Source organism: Nicotiana attenuata, unplaced genomic scaffold, assembly GCF_001879085.1.
Source record: "Nicotiana attenuata strain UT unplaced genomic scaffold, NIATTr2, whole genome shotgun sequence".
Classification (NCBI taxonomy): Eukaryota; Viridiplantae; Streptophyta; class Magnoliopsida; order Solanales; family Solanaceae; genus Nicotiana; species Nicotiana attenuata.
The window spans coordinates 5,399-25,710 of record NW_017677950.1 but is presented as its reverse complement, the minus strand read 5'-3'; the positions used below and the strand labels follow the sequence as shown (position 1 = coordinate 25,710).

Here is a 20,312-nt window from a genome sequence, read left to right as displayed (position 1 = left end):
TTCAGAAAAGCCCGCTTTTGACATAGCATTTGAAACAGTCTGAATCCCTTAAATGATGCATAAGCTAAACAGGATTCGTATAGAACCTAATCCGAGCTACTGGGGCAAAGGTTTCATCGTAGTCGACTCCTTCTTGTTGTGAGTAGCTTGAGCAACGTAATCTGGCTTTGTTCCTTATGACTGTCCTTCTTCGTCAAGTTTGGTTCCTTTGAACAACGCCATTTTGTTTCCATAATGACGGATACCATTTCTTCTGGTCGGGTATCGAGCTTCTACACTTTGAATTCTTTGCTGAATTGGATCTAGTTCTTCTTACATGGCTTTTCACCCCAACTTGAAATCCTTCAAGGCTTCTATACCTTTTTTGGATCTATTGAAGATCAAAGCGATGTTTTTCTTTCTTTTTAATGGAGCCCTGGTTTTCATTCCCTTCGTTTGGATCTCCTATGATATATTTTTGTTGGATATTAAGTTTCATTTTTCCGATTCATTTAGTCCGAACAGTGCTTGTATTTGACTCCGTGCACCTGTTCTGGAGTGGTTAATTTGGATTCATCGAAGAGGAAGTTTTTGTGAAACAACCCCCAGGCTTTGAAGACTCAAAATTCCCTTATCATGTGTACAAGCTTACTAAGGCCCTATACGGACTGAAACATGCTCCACATGCTTGGTATGACAGGTTAAGTACCTTCCTTGTTGATCATGGGTTCACCAGAGGTAAAATTGATACTACTCTATTCATTAGACGATTAACAGAAGGTAATCTTATCATTCAAATTTATGTTGATGACATTATCTTTGGTAGTGCTAACTCTCTTATGTGCAAGGAATTTGCAAACCTCATGCAAAGCGAATTCGAAATGAGCATGATGGGTGAACTCACATTTTTCCTTGGGCTTCAAATTCATCAATCTGAAGAAGGAACCTTCATCTGTCAAACTAAATATACAAAGGAGCTGATTCAAAAATTTGGCATGAGCAATGCTAAATCAATTGGCACTCCTATGAGTCCGGCTACAAATTTGGATAAGGACGAACATGGTACTCCAGTTGATTAAACAAAATACAGAGGAATGATTGGATCACTACTGTATCTGACCACAAGTCGACCAGATATTATGTTTAGCGTTTGCAAATGTGCCAGATTTCAGTCGGCTTCAAAAGAGTCACATCTAACTGCTGTAAAAAGAATTATTCGATATCTTATTGGCACAGTACTTTATGGATTATGGTATCCTCGCTCTAACTCGTTTAAATTAGAAGGTTTCCCAGATGCAGATTTAGCAGGTGATAAAGAAGACCGGAAAAGCACGAGTGGCACTTGTCAATTACTAGGAAAGGCTTTAATATCCTGGAACAGTAAAAAGCAAGCATCAGTCGCCTTGTCCACTACTGAAGCTGAGTACATTGACATTGGTCAATGTTGTGCACAACTCCTGTGGATGTCACATCAATTAGGTGACTATGAACTTTCCTTCAAACCTATACAAATCTTTTGTGATAATTCTAGTGCAATTTGTCTATCTAAAAATCCTGTGCATCATTCTAGAGCAAAGAATATAGACATTAAACATCATTTTATTAGAGATCATGTTCTTAAAGGTGACATAGAATTATCTTTTGTTGGCACTTCTGCCAAATTAGCTGATATTTTTACTAAACCATTGATGGAAGAAAGATTTTGTTCTTTGAGAAAATTACTTGGCATCATTTGTTTTTCAAAAAACTCTTAGGACGAAAGTGTTATTTTTCAAAAACATGTCATAATTACTCCTTTTCAGTGCATTAATTAGTCGGTTTTTCCTTCTCTTTTTATTTTGTTTCCCATCAGTCTGCAGTCGAAGTTGGAAAGCCAATCATCACGTCGCTTCGACTGACACTCTTTCCTTTTNTCTTGATATTACTCTACCAATACTAACCACTTTTCCAAGCAAAGCAAGAATTTAATGGCACTTATTAATGTTTGCAACCACCAACAATAAATGAAGAATGAGAAGTAAATAAATATCAACCAACCATTATATATATATTCAATGTTAAACACCCATTAGCATAAAACCCATTTAGGGTCCACAACCTTAGTATTTAAAGTTAGCTACTCATACTAAAATACAAAAACAAGAGAATAATAAATGCCATAAAGCTTACAAAGTAAAGATTCTTGACCCAAAAGCTTCCAAAAAGTGAAGAATATTTAAGTCTTGGAATGTAGCTCAAAAACTAGACAAGATGATCCCACAAAAACCTAATAAATCTATTTATAGTGTACTGAAAATCGGGACAGAAAACGGACAAAAATGCCCTTTCAGGTCAGATATGCGACCGCATTTCTATCGCAAAGAGCACATGCGGCCTGCATTTTGGACATCCTCATCGCAGATTGAAACCCTAATTTCTAGGCCTTCACCGCATTCATGTTATGCGATCCGCATTGTAGAAATGCGATCGCATTTTTCATCGCACTTTCTTCATTCAGCAGCCTTCATGGTTGGTTTGTGGTCTATTTTGCAGCTCGCAAATAGGTTATGCAGTCGCAGAATGGACCGCATTCTTGACGTTGAATTTTGCTCAGGATTCTGTTGTGATCTGCGATCTCAGTGTCAATTATGCGGTCCGCATTGTCATTTTGCGACCGCATATCTTCCTTTGCAATGCCTTTTTGATCTTTTCTTGTCTTTTTGTAACTTTTTGCTTTCATTTCCATGCTCTTGGGTCCTTAAACCTCATGTACTGCAAAAACACTAAAATTACATAAATAAAGGAGATAATTGCATCTGAAATAAGCTAAAATCTAAGCAATTAGTATTGAAATGTGCCGAAATTCTCCAGCACATCAACACCCCCAACATGAACTCTTGCTTGTCCTCAAGCAACTAAAACAACACTAACCTATTCTAGACTCTATCTACAAAACATGAAACAATAGTGACCATGGGTGGTGTTAGTTGTTAGTATTTCAAGCATGCATCTTCGATTGCTTTATCCTTCTTGAACCATCAGTACGTACAAAGGAAACTAATTAACTTGTGAACTTTGAGCCTCAGACAATGTGACAAAATGCTGCCCTCAGCTGATTGCATTTGACTCAAAAACTCAACTTTTATTCAACCTTACAGTTCATGTGCCCTCAGTAGAAAGAAGGTCCCAAAATCACAGTATGTACAATGACAACAAAACAAAAAGGGACGAATTCACAAAGACACTCACTCTCAAAAAAGAGTTTCAAGTGTATCAACATACCATACCATTGGCTTGCCCTTATTTTAATTCATCGCTTTATTCTAAGAATGCTCAGTTGGAGATCCCATAAGGACTTTTTAAGCTTGTAATGTAGGTTTAGGGAAGGGTCGGATAAGCATTTGGATACAAGTGACTTCACCCTCCTTGAACACTACTCACATATTTCATTCTTTTGCACTATGTTTCTTTTCAACCCACAAAGCCTCATTGGAATCTAGTTCCCAATGTAGAACCGCCTTAAATACCTCTCTAATTTTCCTCAAGGCTCCATGATTTATATACATACAAATATTTCTCTCTGTTTTTTTTTGGAGCTTGAATAATTTAGCACCAACACTTTGAGGTATATGATCCTACACTCAATGTACAACCTTACCAATTTCCACTTTGACACCACACCCCCAACTTGGGCTTTTAGCCTCATTCTCAATGTTCAAGGAGGGACGGGTTCAAAAGAGGGAATTATTTTACAAAAAGGGGAAAGGTTTGTAATAAGGTAGCCAAAGAAAAGGTTAAAGGCTCAAATGGGGTGACTAGGGATATTAACTGCACAATGGGTGGCTTGGAAGATCACAAAGACTGCCTAAGGTCATCTCTCCAACCAAGTGTAATTATTATAAGCATCGAAAAACCAACCGGGCAAGTTCTAGATGGTAGAAGCAAACACAAGAAATATTTACACAAAGAACTCACACACATGGCACACGAACTGTTCGGCTCACATAGTTTGAAGCCCTTGAGTCAGCACTTGGCAACTCAAAGCTTTCATCATATGTACAAGTATAACTCTAGGTAGACATAGAGTCACAGAGCGAGCCTCAAGTTCACACAGTTGATATCTCTTTTTTATATCTCTGGAAGGGTATATGCTATATACAGACACACATGCTTGAGACTAGACAATTACACCAAACAGGTCAAGATGTTTCATTCTACTGTCCTGGTTCTACTATTACAACCTTGGAAAAGAACCTGGCGAAGAAAAACCAAGGGGGATTCATTGCTAATTACTAAAGATGGATAACTATCTACTTGTTTTCTTTTTACTTTTTTTGTTTTTATTTATTTTATACATGCAACAGGGTATCATATTCACAAGGGTATCATAACTTATGCATTGAAATCACAAAAACACTAATATAAACATGATCACGAACTACATAACACAACTTATGTACGGATATAAACATGATCACGAACTACACAACACAACTTATGTGCGGAAATTATACTAACATACACAGAGCACAAAATACACATATGTCCAACAGTTACTAATGTCACCAAAGTACCAATGGCACAAAAGTACCAATAAGGCTACCACCCCCAACTGAACAGCATGCATTGTCCCCAATGCATAAAAAAAACATAGAGTGTAAGGGGCTCCCTGAGGCGCACTAAGCGCTATGGGAGTCAGTAGCCTGCGCAGTGGTGGTAGGGTCTGTTAGATCATATTTTAATGATGCAATTAATATGCATGTGCAGGAGTTCAAAGAAGTAAAAAGGAACTATTGGAACGGCTATGTCGAACAAGGAAGGAAATCATTCAGAAGGGAAGCTGTCTGAAATACTTACGATGTACAAGGAAAGAAACAGTACTACATCAGCAAATCAGGATTAGCTCCATGATTTTGGGAAATCAAATCTGCCATAATGGAATAAAGATTCAACGCAATATGTGATTGACGAGTCAGATCAAATCACTGAAGAACTATTAAAGCTAGAAGATCCAGACAGCGGTCAAGATTGGAAGGTCCAACAATCAAGGAAGAATCCTGTCAAACCCGTTATCTGCCGAAGGAAAAGGTCTGAAGAGAAGCAACGAATAGTTCTTTATTCTTGGAAAGAATCAACTCTTTCCAAGGATCAAAACCCTTGGGTTGACAAGCCTTCACCATTGATCCTTGTATAAATTCACAGTGTAACTCCATCCTTAGTATACTTTGATCAAACCAAAATAACTCTCTTCATTCTACTGCAAACAAGCATAGTTGCCTATATAGATCTGCTGTGTAACAAGTCAGGAATAGAAAGAGGTCATACAACTGGTGAGGCATTGTATCAAACGAGTGCTAGAGAAACTGGGCGACATACATCAATTCTGTACTCAAAAGAAAACTTATTCACTTGAAGAGAAATCCCTTGCAACCCAAGGGGACTGGATTAGGATTCACATTGAATCCGAACCAGTATAAAAATTCCTGGTGTCTTTAAATTTTTGCATTTACTTTCTCCTTATTTCCTCAAATTACTATATCTGCAAGATTGCCATATTAGTCGACTACTTAGGTTTTAAGCCAACTTGTTAACGATTAACTTTAATTATCTACAATTCACCCCCCCCCCCTCTTGTACTTTCAGCTCCATAGTAAGCCAATAATACCCTGCCCGTAGAATCTTCTTCGCCAAAACATATCCATTCATGTGAGGTCCGCATACCCCCAAATGCACCTCGTTTATGATCCGCTCCGCTTCTGTGGCATCAATGCATCTCAACAACTTTAAATCTGGGGTCCTCTTGTACAAAATTTTCCCATTCAATAAGAAACCCCTGGCGAGCCGCCTTATAGTTCTTTTTTGATCTCCTTTGGCATGCTCTGAATATTGTCTTGTTTTCAGGAATCGTTTTATGTCATGATACCATGGTTCACCATCTGGTTCTGTCTCAATTGTATTGCAGTAACCGTGTTGATTTCGAACTTGCATTTCTAGTGGATCAATATGAGTGTTGCCTGGATAAGAGAGCATCGAGGCTAAAGTAGCAGAGGCATCGGTTAGCTCGTTGTGAAACCAGGGAATGTACCTGAACTCGATAGATTTGAATCTTTTGCTCAAGTCTTGCACACATTTTCTGTATGGAGTAAGCTTGATGTCTCGAGTCTCCCATTTGCCCTGGGCTTGCCGGATTAGCAAGTTAGAATATCCCATAACCAATAGTTCATGCACATCCAGATCGATGGCCATTTTCAGACCCATGATACAAGCTTCGTATTCTGCCGTATTATTGGTACAGAAGAACCGAAGTCGGGCCGTTGCAGGGTAATGATGTCCATTAGGTGAGATAAGGATTTCTCCGATACCAACTCCTTTGATATTGACAGCCACATCAAAATACATTTTCCATACAGGGTTATCGTGTGGAACTACTTCCTCTATTGAGTTGACCTCTTCATCTGGGAAGTATGTGCTGAGTGGCATGTACTCATCATCAACTGGATTCTTTGCCAAATGATCTGCCAAAGCTTGGGCTTTCATCGCGATGCGAGTGACATAGACGATGTCGAACTCTATGAGCAGGATTTGCCATTTTTCGAGCCTGCTAGTGGGCATTGGCTTTTGGAAGATGTACTTCATACAATTCATTTTGGATATAAGGTAAGTAGTGTAGGCCAAAAGATAATGTCTCAACTTCTGAGCGACCTAAGTCAAGGCACAACATGTCCTTTGTAAAAGGGTGTACTTAACCTCATAATTGGTGAACTTCTTGCTCAAATAATAGATTGCCTATTCTTTTTTGCCTGTTGCATCATGTTGCCCCATAACGCATCTAAAGGAATTATCCATCACAGATAGATATAAAAACAAAGGCTTACCAGGTTCAGGTGGGACCAGTACATGGGGTTTTGGCAAATAATATTTGATCCTGTCAAAAGCTTTTTGGCAATCGTCCCTCCACCTGATAGCGACACCCTTTTTCAGCAACTTAAAGATGGGCTCGCACGTGGTTGTGAGCTGAGCAATGAACCTACTGATGTAGTTCAACCTCCCGAGCAAACTCATGACTTCCTTTTTATTCTTCGGGAGTAGCAGATCTCGAATGGACTTTATCTTGGATGGATTCAGTTCAATGCCTCTCCGGCTGACTATAAAACCGAGGAGTTTCCCAGATGGAACCCCAAATGCACACTTGGCTGGATTAAGCTTAAGGTCATACCTTCGAAGGCGTTCGAAGAACTTTTTCAAAACGTACATGTGATCAGCTTGTGTCTTTGATTTTACGATGACATCATCTATATATACTTCAATCTCTTTGTGCATCATGTCATGAAAATTGGTGGTCATGGCCCTCATGTAAGTTGCCCCTGCATTCTTTCAATCGAACGACATGACCCTGTAACAATGAGTACCCCATGGAGTGGTGAAAGCGGTCTTTTCTGCATCATCCTCATCCATTAGAATTTGGTGGTACCCAGTGTAGCATTCCACGAATGATTGTATCTCATGCTTTGTGCAATTATCTACAAGAATGTGGATATTTGGCAAAGAAAAATTATCCTTTGGACTTGCTTTGTTCAGGTCCCTATAGTCGACACAAACTCTAGTTTTTCCATCCTTCTTAAGCACAGACACAACATTTCCATCAGACAGCTCTGACCACATTGGCGCTTAGTTGCTTCATTATTTCCTCTTTGATTTTGTCACTCATGTCTGTTTTAAATTTTTGTTGCTTTTGTTGGACTGGTGGAAAACCAGGATACTTAGGAAGCTTATGAACCACTAGATCAGCACTTAAACCCGGCATATCATCGTAAGACCAAGCAAACACATCTCTGTATTCAAATAAAAGTTGAATCAAGGCATCTCTGGTTTTTTGTTCAGTGTGAATGCTTATCTTCGTTTCTCTAACTTCTTCATTACTTCAGATATTAATTGGCTAGGTTTCATTGAGATTGGACTTAGGCTTGTTTTTCAAATTGTTCCAACTCTCTTTTTATCTCTTCGACAACCTCATCTTCATCATATTCAACCTCTTGATGCATTATTTCGATATTAGACAGCCTTTTAAGATCTGGTCGTGAATTCCGCATGCATGTCATGTTATGAAAGCCGACATTAACAAAACTGAAATTGAAATAAAATGACAGGAATTAGGAAAGGGAAAAGATACAAAACTTAATAGGAAACTGAAATGCATTTCATTGAATTCGAAAGGATAAAAGGGTTAACATCAAAACAAAATAATCATACTGAGATGTTTGGATTACAACCCTGAAAGTAACTCAAAATACCAAAAGGAAGCTGCAAAGCAAACTACCAAGACTCCTTCCTGTGGGCAGAGGAGTTGCTTCCCAGCTGTTGAGCATGGTGTCTGGGCCAATTAGTTGCATATAGGCACGACTAGTGCCTTCACCAGACTGGATCATATTTACTTTAGAAAACATTTGGCTGAGGCCATGGCAAATTTCATCAATGTTTGCATGCGCCGAGGAATTTTGACCCTCTTGGAGTTGTGGCTTGACAAGAGTGTAGAAAATATGAGGGATAGGCTATTGCAAGACCCGTCCATGCTTTTTGCGGTGTTTGACTTTGTTGTCGTCTGCTTGTGTTGGCCCGAAGCCTAAGCCAAAAGTACCTTGGTTACCGAACGGAGAGATAGGCTCCAAAATTCCTTGCAATGGTGCCCCCAAGCCTTTTCCTAGCTCATAACCTTGTATTATCATAACTGCAGCCACTATCACACCTCCTTTTTCTACCCACCCCGAGAGGTATATGGGAGTTTTTCCAATTAAAGTGACATTATTCGAAATGGGATTATTTTATTTAATTCAAAGTCGCCACTTGGGATAATTTATGGTGTCCCAAGTCACCGGTTTATTTTAAATCCCAAATCGAGGAAGTTTTGGACTTTATTTAAAGTCTGCGACCCAGAAATTCTAAGTAAGGAATTTTGTTAACCCGGGAGAAGGTGTTAGGCATTCCCGGGTTTCGTGGTTCTTGCACGGTCGCTTAGTGATTATTACTTGGCTTAAATTGTTTAACTACTCATTTTAGGACCTATGCGCCTTTATCTTTTTACCTCTTTTAAATCACTTGGATTATTAGTAATTAAAGAATTGAGTTACGCCTACGTATACTCTTTTCTTTTGGCGGGTCAAAATCATGTCACGCGAACGTGTCCACGCTTAATAACGCTTTTGTTGATTAATTAAGAAAGTTTGGTTGAAGTTGCGCGAACGCATCCCTCCAGTACGCGAACGTATACATAATCGCAATACTAATCTAAATCGGGCCTAATGCAAACTACGATTGGTCAAATTAACAACAACGTTTGCAAGGGCCATGGAAAATTAAAATAATGGCACACCCCGATTTTAAAAAGAGTTATTATTAATTATATGAGAGCCATGGACTTAGGCGTTTTATTTAACATGGCGCACCTCAATTTTACAAATTTTAATTAAGTTCATAAGGGCCATATGTTATGTGTTTTAAACATGGCACACCTCAAATGGTTTTTTGGAAGAAACTTATTTGATTAAGGGAATCTAAAGATGTACTCATTAAAAACTAACTTGAACTTGGAAAAGAGGCTATCAACTATAAAACTAAGTTTATTTTTTATAAATCATTTTTGGTCAAGAAGGAAAGGATCAATAGCGTTGGTTAGCATATCAGCTTTGAGAGCCAAAATTTGGGCTGACCACTTGGCCCGGAGATCAGAAGGGAACTTTAAAGGCATTATTACCAAATTTGAATTAGGTAACCCACATTGGGTTCAACTTCAGGCGGGCCCAGATGGCTATATTTTCTAATTTGGGCGTATCTACCTTTTAGCCAATACATGAATTAGAGGGAAAAGCTGAAACGAAACAACTCTTGAATGAAGAAATCAAAACAAGACTAGTTCGAAAACTAGTTCTGACATACTAATTTGCAAGGCACATTGGATGTGCATTTAGTACTCAGTGAACGAAACAACTGCTGCTGGGCAAGCTGTGAAGTCCAACTGCCTAGGCCTAATGGCACAAGCCAGACTTGCATCGAATGGGCCCAAGACTTGGGCCTGCTTGCCAATGCAATCCAACTCAATATTTACATACATCTCTAAACATATCCATTGCAAAAGGAAAATTTACTATTGAAAGACTACTAATAATTAAGCTTAAATTAAAAATTAACAGTCCATTTACAGTATTGTAAGTCCCATAGTTTATACAATGAAGCCTTTAATTAGTATTACCTAACAACTATTATTTAAAGGAAATTCTACAAAAAGTAAAGTAGTAAAAAATTGAAAGCTTCTTCTTGTTTCAAATTCCTTCCATCAAATTTTTTGAGGACCAAAGCATGAGATCTGCAAGAAGTCAGCTACTGAGCTGCTTCTCACAAGCTGTTCTTAGGCTCCCAACCTGAAGTTTCTCACTACCAAATCAACCTCTATTTTCTCTGTTTTCTAAGTATTTTCATGGATCTGACCATGTGAAAGGGTCAAATTCACAAAAAATACTTCAGTTATACTAACATTCTATACTGTCAGGCGCAACACTTATACACCTAACGCAGAAAACTGTAATGATTCATGAGTTTGACCATGTTAAGGGTTAAACACATGAACCACCATAAGTTCCAAGCTCAAAATCATGGCAGGCTGCTTTGGTGAAGTGCTAAAGTGAACTCAATGGGAGTAAAAAAAAGGAGGATTAGTCCATGGACCTGACCATGTAAGGGTCAGGCTCAATGAACCAGCCTGGTCTAAGGAGGGAAAAGTTTGAACATATTGACTAATCATTGCAAGAAGAAAAAGCAATGCATACTAGCAGGAGAGAATTAGCACTATCAAAGAAGTTAGAGCATTATTACAGAAGCTATAGGTGAAGAAATTCGGGTATTTTGAGATAAAGAATAGTTGTAACACCATTGCAATTTCAGCATGCAAAACTTAACAAGACATACATGAACAGTATCAACCAAGATAAAAAAACTCATATTCATCTGCAAGTCTCAATTACATAGAAATCAAACAGAGGAAAAAGAGCCATATATACCTTGATGCAATAGTTAAGTATCGGCAAAATGAAAGTGAGACTGTTAGAGAAATTTCAGGAGCAAGAACAGCAACAATGAACAAACAGCTTCAACCAACCCAGAGGATCAAACTTCTGAACCCAAAACAAACCAGCTGAAACCAAAAGTCCCCAGCTAGTAGACCAAGAAGAAAACTCTCTATTTTTCATAGCATGTTTTTAAACTTGTGAAGAATCAGAGAAAAATGAGAGGGTTAAGATTTTTTTTTGACTCTGAATTTTCAGTAGGAGAATGGAATTTTTTTGCAGTAAAATGCTGATCAATTTCGTGTATGAAAATATCTTGTGTGTGTGTCAATCAGAATAAGAGGACGTATATAGGCTGCCTAGGGGAGGGTATCTTTTAGGCATATTCCTTATCCTAGGGAATAATAGTACTGTCCTTTTTTACAGCCCTGGGTACAACTGTCCTATAATTCAGCATCTTTTCCTAATAGCTAGGACAGCTGTACATTTCTAGAATATTTTTGATTTTTAGCTTAGGCAGAAAATCCTTTTTACCCTTTAGGTTACTACTTATTTCAGGTTCTATCCTAACTTTTAAATTCAAATAAACCCCCTAAGGTTCCCTTAATTTCTAAATCAGGCTAAACAAAATTAGAAAGCATCAGAAAAAACAAAATTAATGCTGAAACAAAACATGCTGATTTCATTCCATCTTAAAACTAACCAATTGACCAATTGCTTATTTAATTAACCCTAAAGGATACTAAAACCAAACGTGAACTGATTATAGAAACCTAATTAATCTAATTTATGCTTTCATTAGTTAGAAAGCAAATGGGAACAAACAATCAGTTTATACTTCTAATATTAGCCTTTATTAACCTAAAGCATTCAAAACTAAACTACCATATCTAACGTGCTTCAATTGACATATTAAATAAATTCATAATAAACCCTAGATTATCATGGAATCAAACCAACATAAAAGCTAATTGAACGATGCATTCAAAACATGAATGAAACTGCTAATAATCCTACAAATTAGGTTGACTCTGAACTAAACCAAATTAACAAACCAAATGTAACTTTGAACAAACAAACCGGAATGATTCTGAAAACAAACTAATGTGCCCAAGAGCAAAATTACTAACTAAACAATTCAAAGAGTAATCAATTTTTACAAAACTGAAAATCAACCTATGAAGAAACTGACTCGACAATTGAAAAAGAAAGAAGGGGAAAAGAAAGAAGAATGAAAAGGTGAAAACGGATGACAGTAGCTTACCATGGTGACTGGAAAAAACAATCGACAGAAACCCTTGAATTTCGTCTTCGCCTTGACCAACAGAGGTCTTTTCTTTCAAGAGGTCCGGCCTTGTATGGCTTTAACTGGATCTCCATGAAAGAAAGGACTTCCGGGAGACTTAACTTTCAAGAAAAAAGAAGCAGATGAGCTTTGGGGTCGATTTGGGGTTTTAAGTTTGACTCTTAGATCTAAAATTCACACAATCCGGCGAGGATTCTGGACAAACTGATCAAGGATCTAAGACGAGGAGGGAAAGGGGAGTATGGGATGTTACAATGGTGAGGTTTGGAGGATTTAGGTTTTTCAGCCGGATTTTCAATCTAAGATTTGAATAGCTTGGGCCTGATTCGAAGTAAGGGGAGTGAAGAATTGGAATGGGGAGGTGCAAGGGAGTTCGTGGTATCATTTTGGGAACGATTGGACCACCTGAACCGCCGTGAGGCGATTTCCGGTGGTGGTTCACAGTGGAGGCGACGTGGGATTTATGGGCGGCTAGGGTTTCTTGGGGTGAAGGTGAGATACAGAGAGATGGAGACTAAAAGGGTTTGGTTTTGGGGGTGGGGGGGGTAGGCCGGTTTTAGGATAGTTATATACTAAGTGATCGATCAGTTCCGGGCCGTTGGATTGATAAAATCCAACGGCTGAGATTAAATCAAAATAAAACGGGGTTGTTTAGGGTTAAACGGGGCTGGACCGGGTTAGCTGGTGTTTGGGCCTGGATTTTGGGTGCAATTTTTGTTAGATTTGGGTCGAATTTTGGGTCGTTGGTTAATTAACCCAAATCCAAAAATCCTTTTAAATCCTTTTCTTTTCTCTTTTCTTTTCCCCCTTTTTTGTGAAATTAAAAATCCTAATAATTAAAAATCCTAAATTATATAAGACATGAAATTAAACTATTTAACTAATTATAAAAATAACAAACACCACTTAATTCTAAATTAAAAGAGAAAAGTCAACAAACTAAAATTTAAATGATAAAAATGTAAAATGAGCTATATTTTGTGATTTTCAAATATTTATAAAACAAATAATTACTGATTAATTCTAAATATACAAAAACAAATCCTAAATGCAAATGCATGATAGTTTTATAATTTTTCATGATTTAAATAAATTAAACATGCACAAAAAATACAAATAATTAAGATCGGAAATTCTACAAAAATTCCTAAAATGGCAAATTAATCTAACAAAACATCTATTTTCGCTGGGAATTTTATAGGAGTATTTCAATATATGGCAAAAATTATCAATGCTCCACAAGCTGCCCCTCTTTTGCTCGTAAATGCGATGGTTTTTAGGCAAGAGTGAAGACATGTGAGCAATCTATGGGGATGTTTGTGGCCCGGCTGTGTTGAGAGATTGCCATGGAGAAGATTTTGTTGTATAAGCCTACCGAACCTTCTTCAGACCGTTGCTAATATTCGCTGTATAAAGAATCAGGCTCAATGTAGTTATGATGTTCTTGGTAAGCTGGGACGTACAGAAACTGTGATTTCACAGACCTATTGCTGCTGTTGCTTGCTCTGAGCTACCTTATCAGCCAAAATGAAACATAAAAACGCTAAAACTAGATAATCCTGCACTATAGATTACAAAATTCCCTAATTAAAACCTTCAAATCTTGAATCTGAGTCCTGCTGGTTCTCGCTGCGACTTCTGACCTAATCTTGAATGCTCGTGTCGCTGGCAACTGCAATGTCATTTTTTCTTCAGCTTTTCGATTCAAGCGGGTGACTGGAAAGACAGCTGGCTTAGATCAATACTTTTAGGCAGTTCCGCCATCTTTCTCTCCGCTGCTGCACATAGAGTTCAATCTTTTCTTTTTCTTTTATATTGGGTGAGACTTCTTCTCTTTTTCTCATCCCCAAACCTTGTGGGCCTCCACCGGTGAAAACACGTATTAGGCACCAAAAGCAAACACATACGAACAAAATTTTTTCTGCACCATTCCTAGGAAAATTTCGTGATTTGTAAAATCTAAACTATTTTACATAAAATAAATAAGTACCTGAAGGAGAAAAAGGAAGGAATAGAGTACCTGTCTTATAAAAATCAACTAGGGAGTGACCTTGTGGAAAAGGGACTAGGGGAACCTATTCTAAAATAATTCACTAGGGAGTGGATGGCCTATGGAAAAAGCGCGATCTAGGGAGAGGAGACCTATGTCTAAAAGAAATCTCAACTAGGGAGTGAGACCCCTATGTTTGGCAAAAGCGACTGAGGGATGAGACCCTATATCTAAAATAATTCAACTAGGGAGTGGACCTATGTTAAAATATCTCTAACTAGGGAGGAGACCCTATGTTTGGAAAAAGCGACTAGGGAGTGGAGACCCTAGTTAAAATTCTCAACTAACGGAGTTGGAAGACTCTATGTGGAAAAGATATAGGGAGTAGAGACCCTATGTCAAAATAATATCAACTAGGGGAGTTGGAGACCCTATGTCTAAAATAATCTCAACTAGGAGCGAGCCCCTATTGTTTGAAAAAGGCGACTAGAGGAGTGACCCTATGTCTAAAAATAATCTCAACTAGGAGTGGAACCCTATGTTGGAAAAGGCGACTAGGAGTTGAGACCCTATGTCTAAAAAATAAACTCAACCGGGGATTGGAGACCCTATGTTGCAAAAGGAGACTAGGGAGTGGAGACCCTATGTCTAAAATAATCTCAACTAGGGAGTGGAGACCATATGTGGCAAAAGGCGACTAGGAGAGTGGAGACCTATGTCTAAAATAATCTCAACTAGGGAGTGGAGACCCCTATGTTGGCAAAAGGCACTGGGAGTGGAACCCTATGTCTCAAATAATCTCAATTAAGGAGTGGAGACCTATGTTGGCAAAAGGCCGACTAGGGAGTGGAGACCCTATGTCTAAAATAATCAACAACTAGGGAGCGGAGACCCTATTTGGCAAAAAGGCGACTAGGGAGTGGAGACCCTATGTCTAAAATAATCTCAACTAGGAGTGCGAGCCTATGTTGGCAAAAGGCTGACTAGGGAGTGGAGACCCATGTCTAAAATAATACTCAACTAGGGACTGGAAGACCCGTATTGTTGGCAAAAGGCGACTAGGGAGTGGAGACCCTATGTCTAAAATAATCTCAACTAGGAGCAGATCCTATGTTGCAAAAGGCGACTAGGGAGTGGAGACCTATGTCTAACAATAACATCAACTAGGGAGCGGAGACCTATGTTGGCCAAAAGGAGACTAGGGAGTGGAACCCTATGTCTGAAAATAATCTCAACTAGGAGTGGGAGGCCACTATTGTTGGAAAAAGGCGAACTAGGGAGTGGAAGACCCTATATCTAAAATAAACTCTAACTAGGGAGTGGAGACCCATGTCTAAAATAGGCTCACTAGGGAGTGGAGACCCTATTTCTAAAATAAGCTCAACTAGGGAGTGGAGAACCCTATTGTTGCAAAAGGCGACTAGAGATGGAGACCCTATGTCTAAAAATAATCTCAACAAGGAGTGTAGACCCTATGTTGGCAAAAGGCGACAGGATGGAGACCTCTACTTATTGGAAAAGGCACTAGGGAGTGGGACCCTATGTTGGAAAGGCGACTAGGGTGGAGACCATATATTAAATAATCTCAACTAGGGAGCTGGAGACCCTATTTGGAAAAAGGCAACTAGGAGTGGAGCCTATGTCTAAAAATAATTCTCACTAGGTGAGCGGAGACCCTATGTTTGGCAAAAGGCAACTAGGGAGTGGAACCCTATAGTCTAAAATAATCTCAACTAGGGAGCGGAACCCTATGTTAGCAAAAGGCACGTAGGAGTGGAGACCTATGTCTAAAATAATCTCAACTAGTGAGTGGAGACCCTAGATGTTCTAAAATAATCTCAACAGGGAGAGGAACCTATGTTGGCAAACGCGACTAGGGAGTGAAGACCCCTATGTCTAAAATAAACTCAACTAGGGAGTCGGAGACCCTATGTTAGGAAAGTCGACTAGGAGTGGAGACCCTATGTCTAAAATAATCTATACTAGGGGTGGGAGACCCTATTTGGCAAAAGGCGACTCAGAGTCGCGGAGACCTATGTCTAAAAATAAACTCAACTACGGAGTGGAGACCCTATAATTGGATAATAGGCGACTAGGGAGTGTGAGACCCTATGTTCTAAATAATCTCAACTAGGGAGTGGAGACCCTAGGTGGTAAAAGGGACTAAGGGAGTGGAGACCCTATGTCTAAGATAATCTCAACTAGGGAGCGGGAGACCATGAGTGTTGGAAAAAGGCGCTAGGTGGATGGAGACCTATGTCTAAATAATCTCGAACTAGGAGTGGGAGACCCTATGTTGGAAAAGGGCGACTAGGAGTGAGACCCTATGTCTAAAATAAACTCAACTAGGAGGGAGACCTATGTTGCAAAAGGAGACTAGGGAGTGGAGACCCTATGTCCTACAATAATCTCAACTAGGGAGTGAGACAGTATGCAAAAGGGTCTAAGTGAGACCTATGTTAAAATAATCTCAACTAGGGAGTGGAGACCCTATGTGGAAAGGCGACACTAGGGAGTGGAGACCTATGTCTAAATAATCTTCAATTAGGAGTGGGACCTAGTTGTGGGCAAAGCGACTAGGGAGTGGAGACCCTATGTCTAAATATACAACTAGGGAGAGAGGACCGCTATGTTTGGCAAAAGGGCGACTAGGAGTGGAGACCCTATGTCTAAAATAATCTCAACTAGGGAGTGGAGGCCTATGTTTGGCAAAAGGCGACTAGGGAGTGGAGACCCAATGTCTAAAATAACTCAACTAGGAAAGTGGGCGAACCGTATGTTGGCAAAGGCGACTAGGGAGTGGAGACCCTATGTCTAAAATAATCTCAACTAGGAGTAAGCAGACTCTATGTTGGCAAAAGCGGTACTAGGAGTGGAGACCCTATGTTACTAATAATCTCAACTTAGGGAGCGAGAGACCCTATGTTTGGCAAAAAGGGCACTAGGGAGTGGAGACCTATGTCCTAAAGATAATCTCAACTAGGGAGTGGAGGCCCTATGTCATTGATAAAGGGAATCTGTAGGGAGCTGGAGACCCTATGTCTAAAAAATAAAGCTCGAGACTAGGGATGAAGACCCTAAAGATGGTCTAAAATATGTCTCAACTAGGATTGGAGACCCTATGTCTTGGAAAAACAACTAGGGAGTGGAGACCCCCTGATTGTTTATTCAAAAGGCGACTATGAAAGTGGAGAGAACCCATGTCTAAAATTAATCTAAATAGGGAGTGGAGACCTATGTTGAATAAGGCGACTAGGGAGTGAGAACCCTATGTTGGAAAAAGGCGACTAGGGTGGGCGATCCCTAATGTTGACAAAAGGCGACTAGGGAGGAGAACCTATGTCAAAAAATCTTCAACTGGGAGTGGAGACCCTATATGTGGCAAAAGGCGACTAGGGAGTGGTGATTCCTATGTCTAAAATAATCTCACTAGGAGCGGAGGACCTTATTTGAAAAAGCAACAGGGTGAGACCCTATCTAATAATTCAATAGGGAGCGGAGAACCCTGTTGCAAAGGCACTAGGAGTGGAGACCCTATGTCTAAAATAATCTCAACTAAGTGAACGTGGACTAGGGAGTGGAGACCCTATGTCTAAAATAATCTCAACTAGGAGAGGAGACCTATGTTGGCAAAAGGCGAGCTGGGAGTGGAGACCCTATGTCTAAAATAATTCTCAACTAAGGGAGCGGAGAAAACCCTAGTTTGGCCAAAGGGACGACTTAGGTATGGAGGAGCCTATGTCTAAAAATAATCTAACTAGGGAGTGGAGACCTATGTTGACAAAAGGCGATAAGAGCGGGAGACCCTATGTTCTAAAAATAAACTCAAATACGGAGATGGAGACCCTATAATGCATAAGTAGGGCGACTTAGGGAGTGGAACCCTAATGTCTAAAATAATCTCAACTAGGAGTGGAGACCCTATGGTTGGATAAAAAATCACGGGATAGGGAGTGAGACCCTATGTCTAAATAATCTCAACTAGGGAGCGGAGACCTATGTTGAAAAGCCTGGGATGGACCCTATGTGGCAAAATAATCTCAACTAAAGGGAGTGGAGACCTTTTTGGCAAAAGGGAAGGGAGTGGACCATCGTCCTAAAAATATCTCAACTAGGGGAGTGGACCCTATGTGGCAAAAGGGGAACTAGGGAGTGGAGACCTTATCTCTAAAATAATCTCAATAGGGAGTGAAGACCTATGTTAATTGGGCAAAGGCACTAGGAGATGGAGACCCTATGTCAAAAAAAACTCAACTAGGGAGTGAGGACGCCTATGTTGGGCAAAGCGACTAGGGAGTGGAACCCTATGTCTAAAAATAATCTAAACTAGGGAGACGGATACCCTATGTTGAGAAAAGGCACTAGGGAGTGAGACCCTATGTCTAAAATAATCTCAACATAGGAGCGAGACCTAATGTTGGCAAAAGGGAACTAGGGAGTGAGGACTATGTCTAAACATAATCTCAACTAGGGAGCGAGAACCCGATGTTGTCAAAAGAGGCAACTAAGAGTGGAGAGACCCTATGTCTGAAAATAATCTCAACTAGGTAGTGGAGACCCTAATGTTGTGGCCAAATAGGCGATTAAGAAATAGTGGAGAACCTATGTTAAAATAATCTCAACTAGGATGAGGGAGAACCTATGGTTGGCAAAAGGCAACTAGAGGAGTGGAGACCCTATGTCTAACATAATTCAACTAGGGAGGGAGACCCTATGTTGTCAAAATCCTAGGGAGTGGAACACTATGTTCTAAAATATCAACGTAGGTAGTGGAGACCCTATGTCTAAAATAAGTCTCAACTAGGGATGGAGACCCTAATGTTTTCGGATAAGAAAAGCGACTAGTGGATGGAGACCCTATGTTGAAAATATCTCAACAGGGAGTGGACCAATCCACTATGTTGGCAAAAAAGGCGACTAGAGAGTGGAATCCTATGTCTAAAATATCTCAATAGAGAGTTGGAGACCTATGTGGCAAAAGGCGAATAGGTGATTGACCTCTTAGTCTAAATATTTCTCAAACTAGGGAGTAGAGGAGCCTATTTGCGCAAAAGGCAGAGTAGGGAGTTGGAGACACTATGTATTTAAAAATAATCTCAACTAAGTAAGAGAGACCGTTTTTGGCGCAAAGGCCGACTAGGGAGTGGAGACCCTGTTTTCTTAGTCTAAATAATCCTCAACAGGACGGAGACCTCTTTTCATTGTTTGGCAAAAGGCATAGGAGTGGAGACCCTATGTCTAAAATAAACTCAACTAGGGAGTGGAGCCCTATGTTGGAGTCAAAAAAAGGCGACTAGGGAGTGGAGACCCTATTGTTAAAAAATCTAAACTCAACTGGAGAGGAGACCCTATGTTATGGACAATAAGCACTAGGAGTGAGCCTATGTCTAAATCTTTAATGGCTCAAACTAGGAAGGGGAGACCCTATGTTTTGGAAAAAGGGACTAGTGAGATGGACACCCTATTCTAATTTATATTTTTTAGTTCTTCAACTAGGGAGTGGAGACCCTATTTTGGCAAAAAGCGATTAGGAGTGGAGACCATTTAAAATAATCTCAAACTAGGGAGTGGAGACCTATGTTGGCAAATGCGACTAGGAGTGGAGCCCTAATGCTCTAAATAATCTCAACTGGAGTGATGACCCTATGTTGCAAATGGCGACTAGGGAGTGGAGACCCTATGTCAATAATCTCTAATAGTATCTTCAGGACCTAGGGAGTTGAGACCCTATGTCTAAAATAATCTAACTAGGATTGGAGACCCTTATGTTGGAAAAAGGACTAGGAGTGAGACCCTATGTCTTAAAATTAACTAACTAGGGAGTGGAAAACCCTATGTTTGGCAAAAGGCGACTAGGAGTGGATGACCCTATGTCTAAAATAATCTCAACTAGGGTGGAAACCCTATGTTGCAAAAGCGACTAGGGAGTGGAGACCCTATGTCTAAAAAATAATCTCAACTAGGGAGTGGAGACCCTATTTGTAAAGGGACTAGAGAAGTAATG

The 20,312-nt window shown here is 39.6% G+C and overlaps 1 protein-coding gene across 1 annotated transcript; it reads right to left on the bottom strand.

The window, feature by feature from the left end:
• Nucleotides 1-5,679: 5,679 nt before the first annotated feature.
• On the bottom strand, nt 5,680-6,438 carry LOC109221524 (the record flags this gene model as incomplete). The annotated part of the gene is made up of 1 exon (XM_019386004.1): nt 5,680-6,438. A coding segment is annotated over exon 1 (759 nt), but the record flags the coding sequence as incomplete, so codon positions are not given.
• Nucleotides 6,439-20,312: the final 13,874 nt, after the last annotated feature.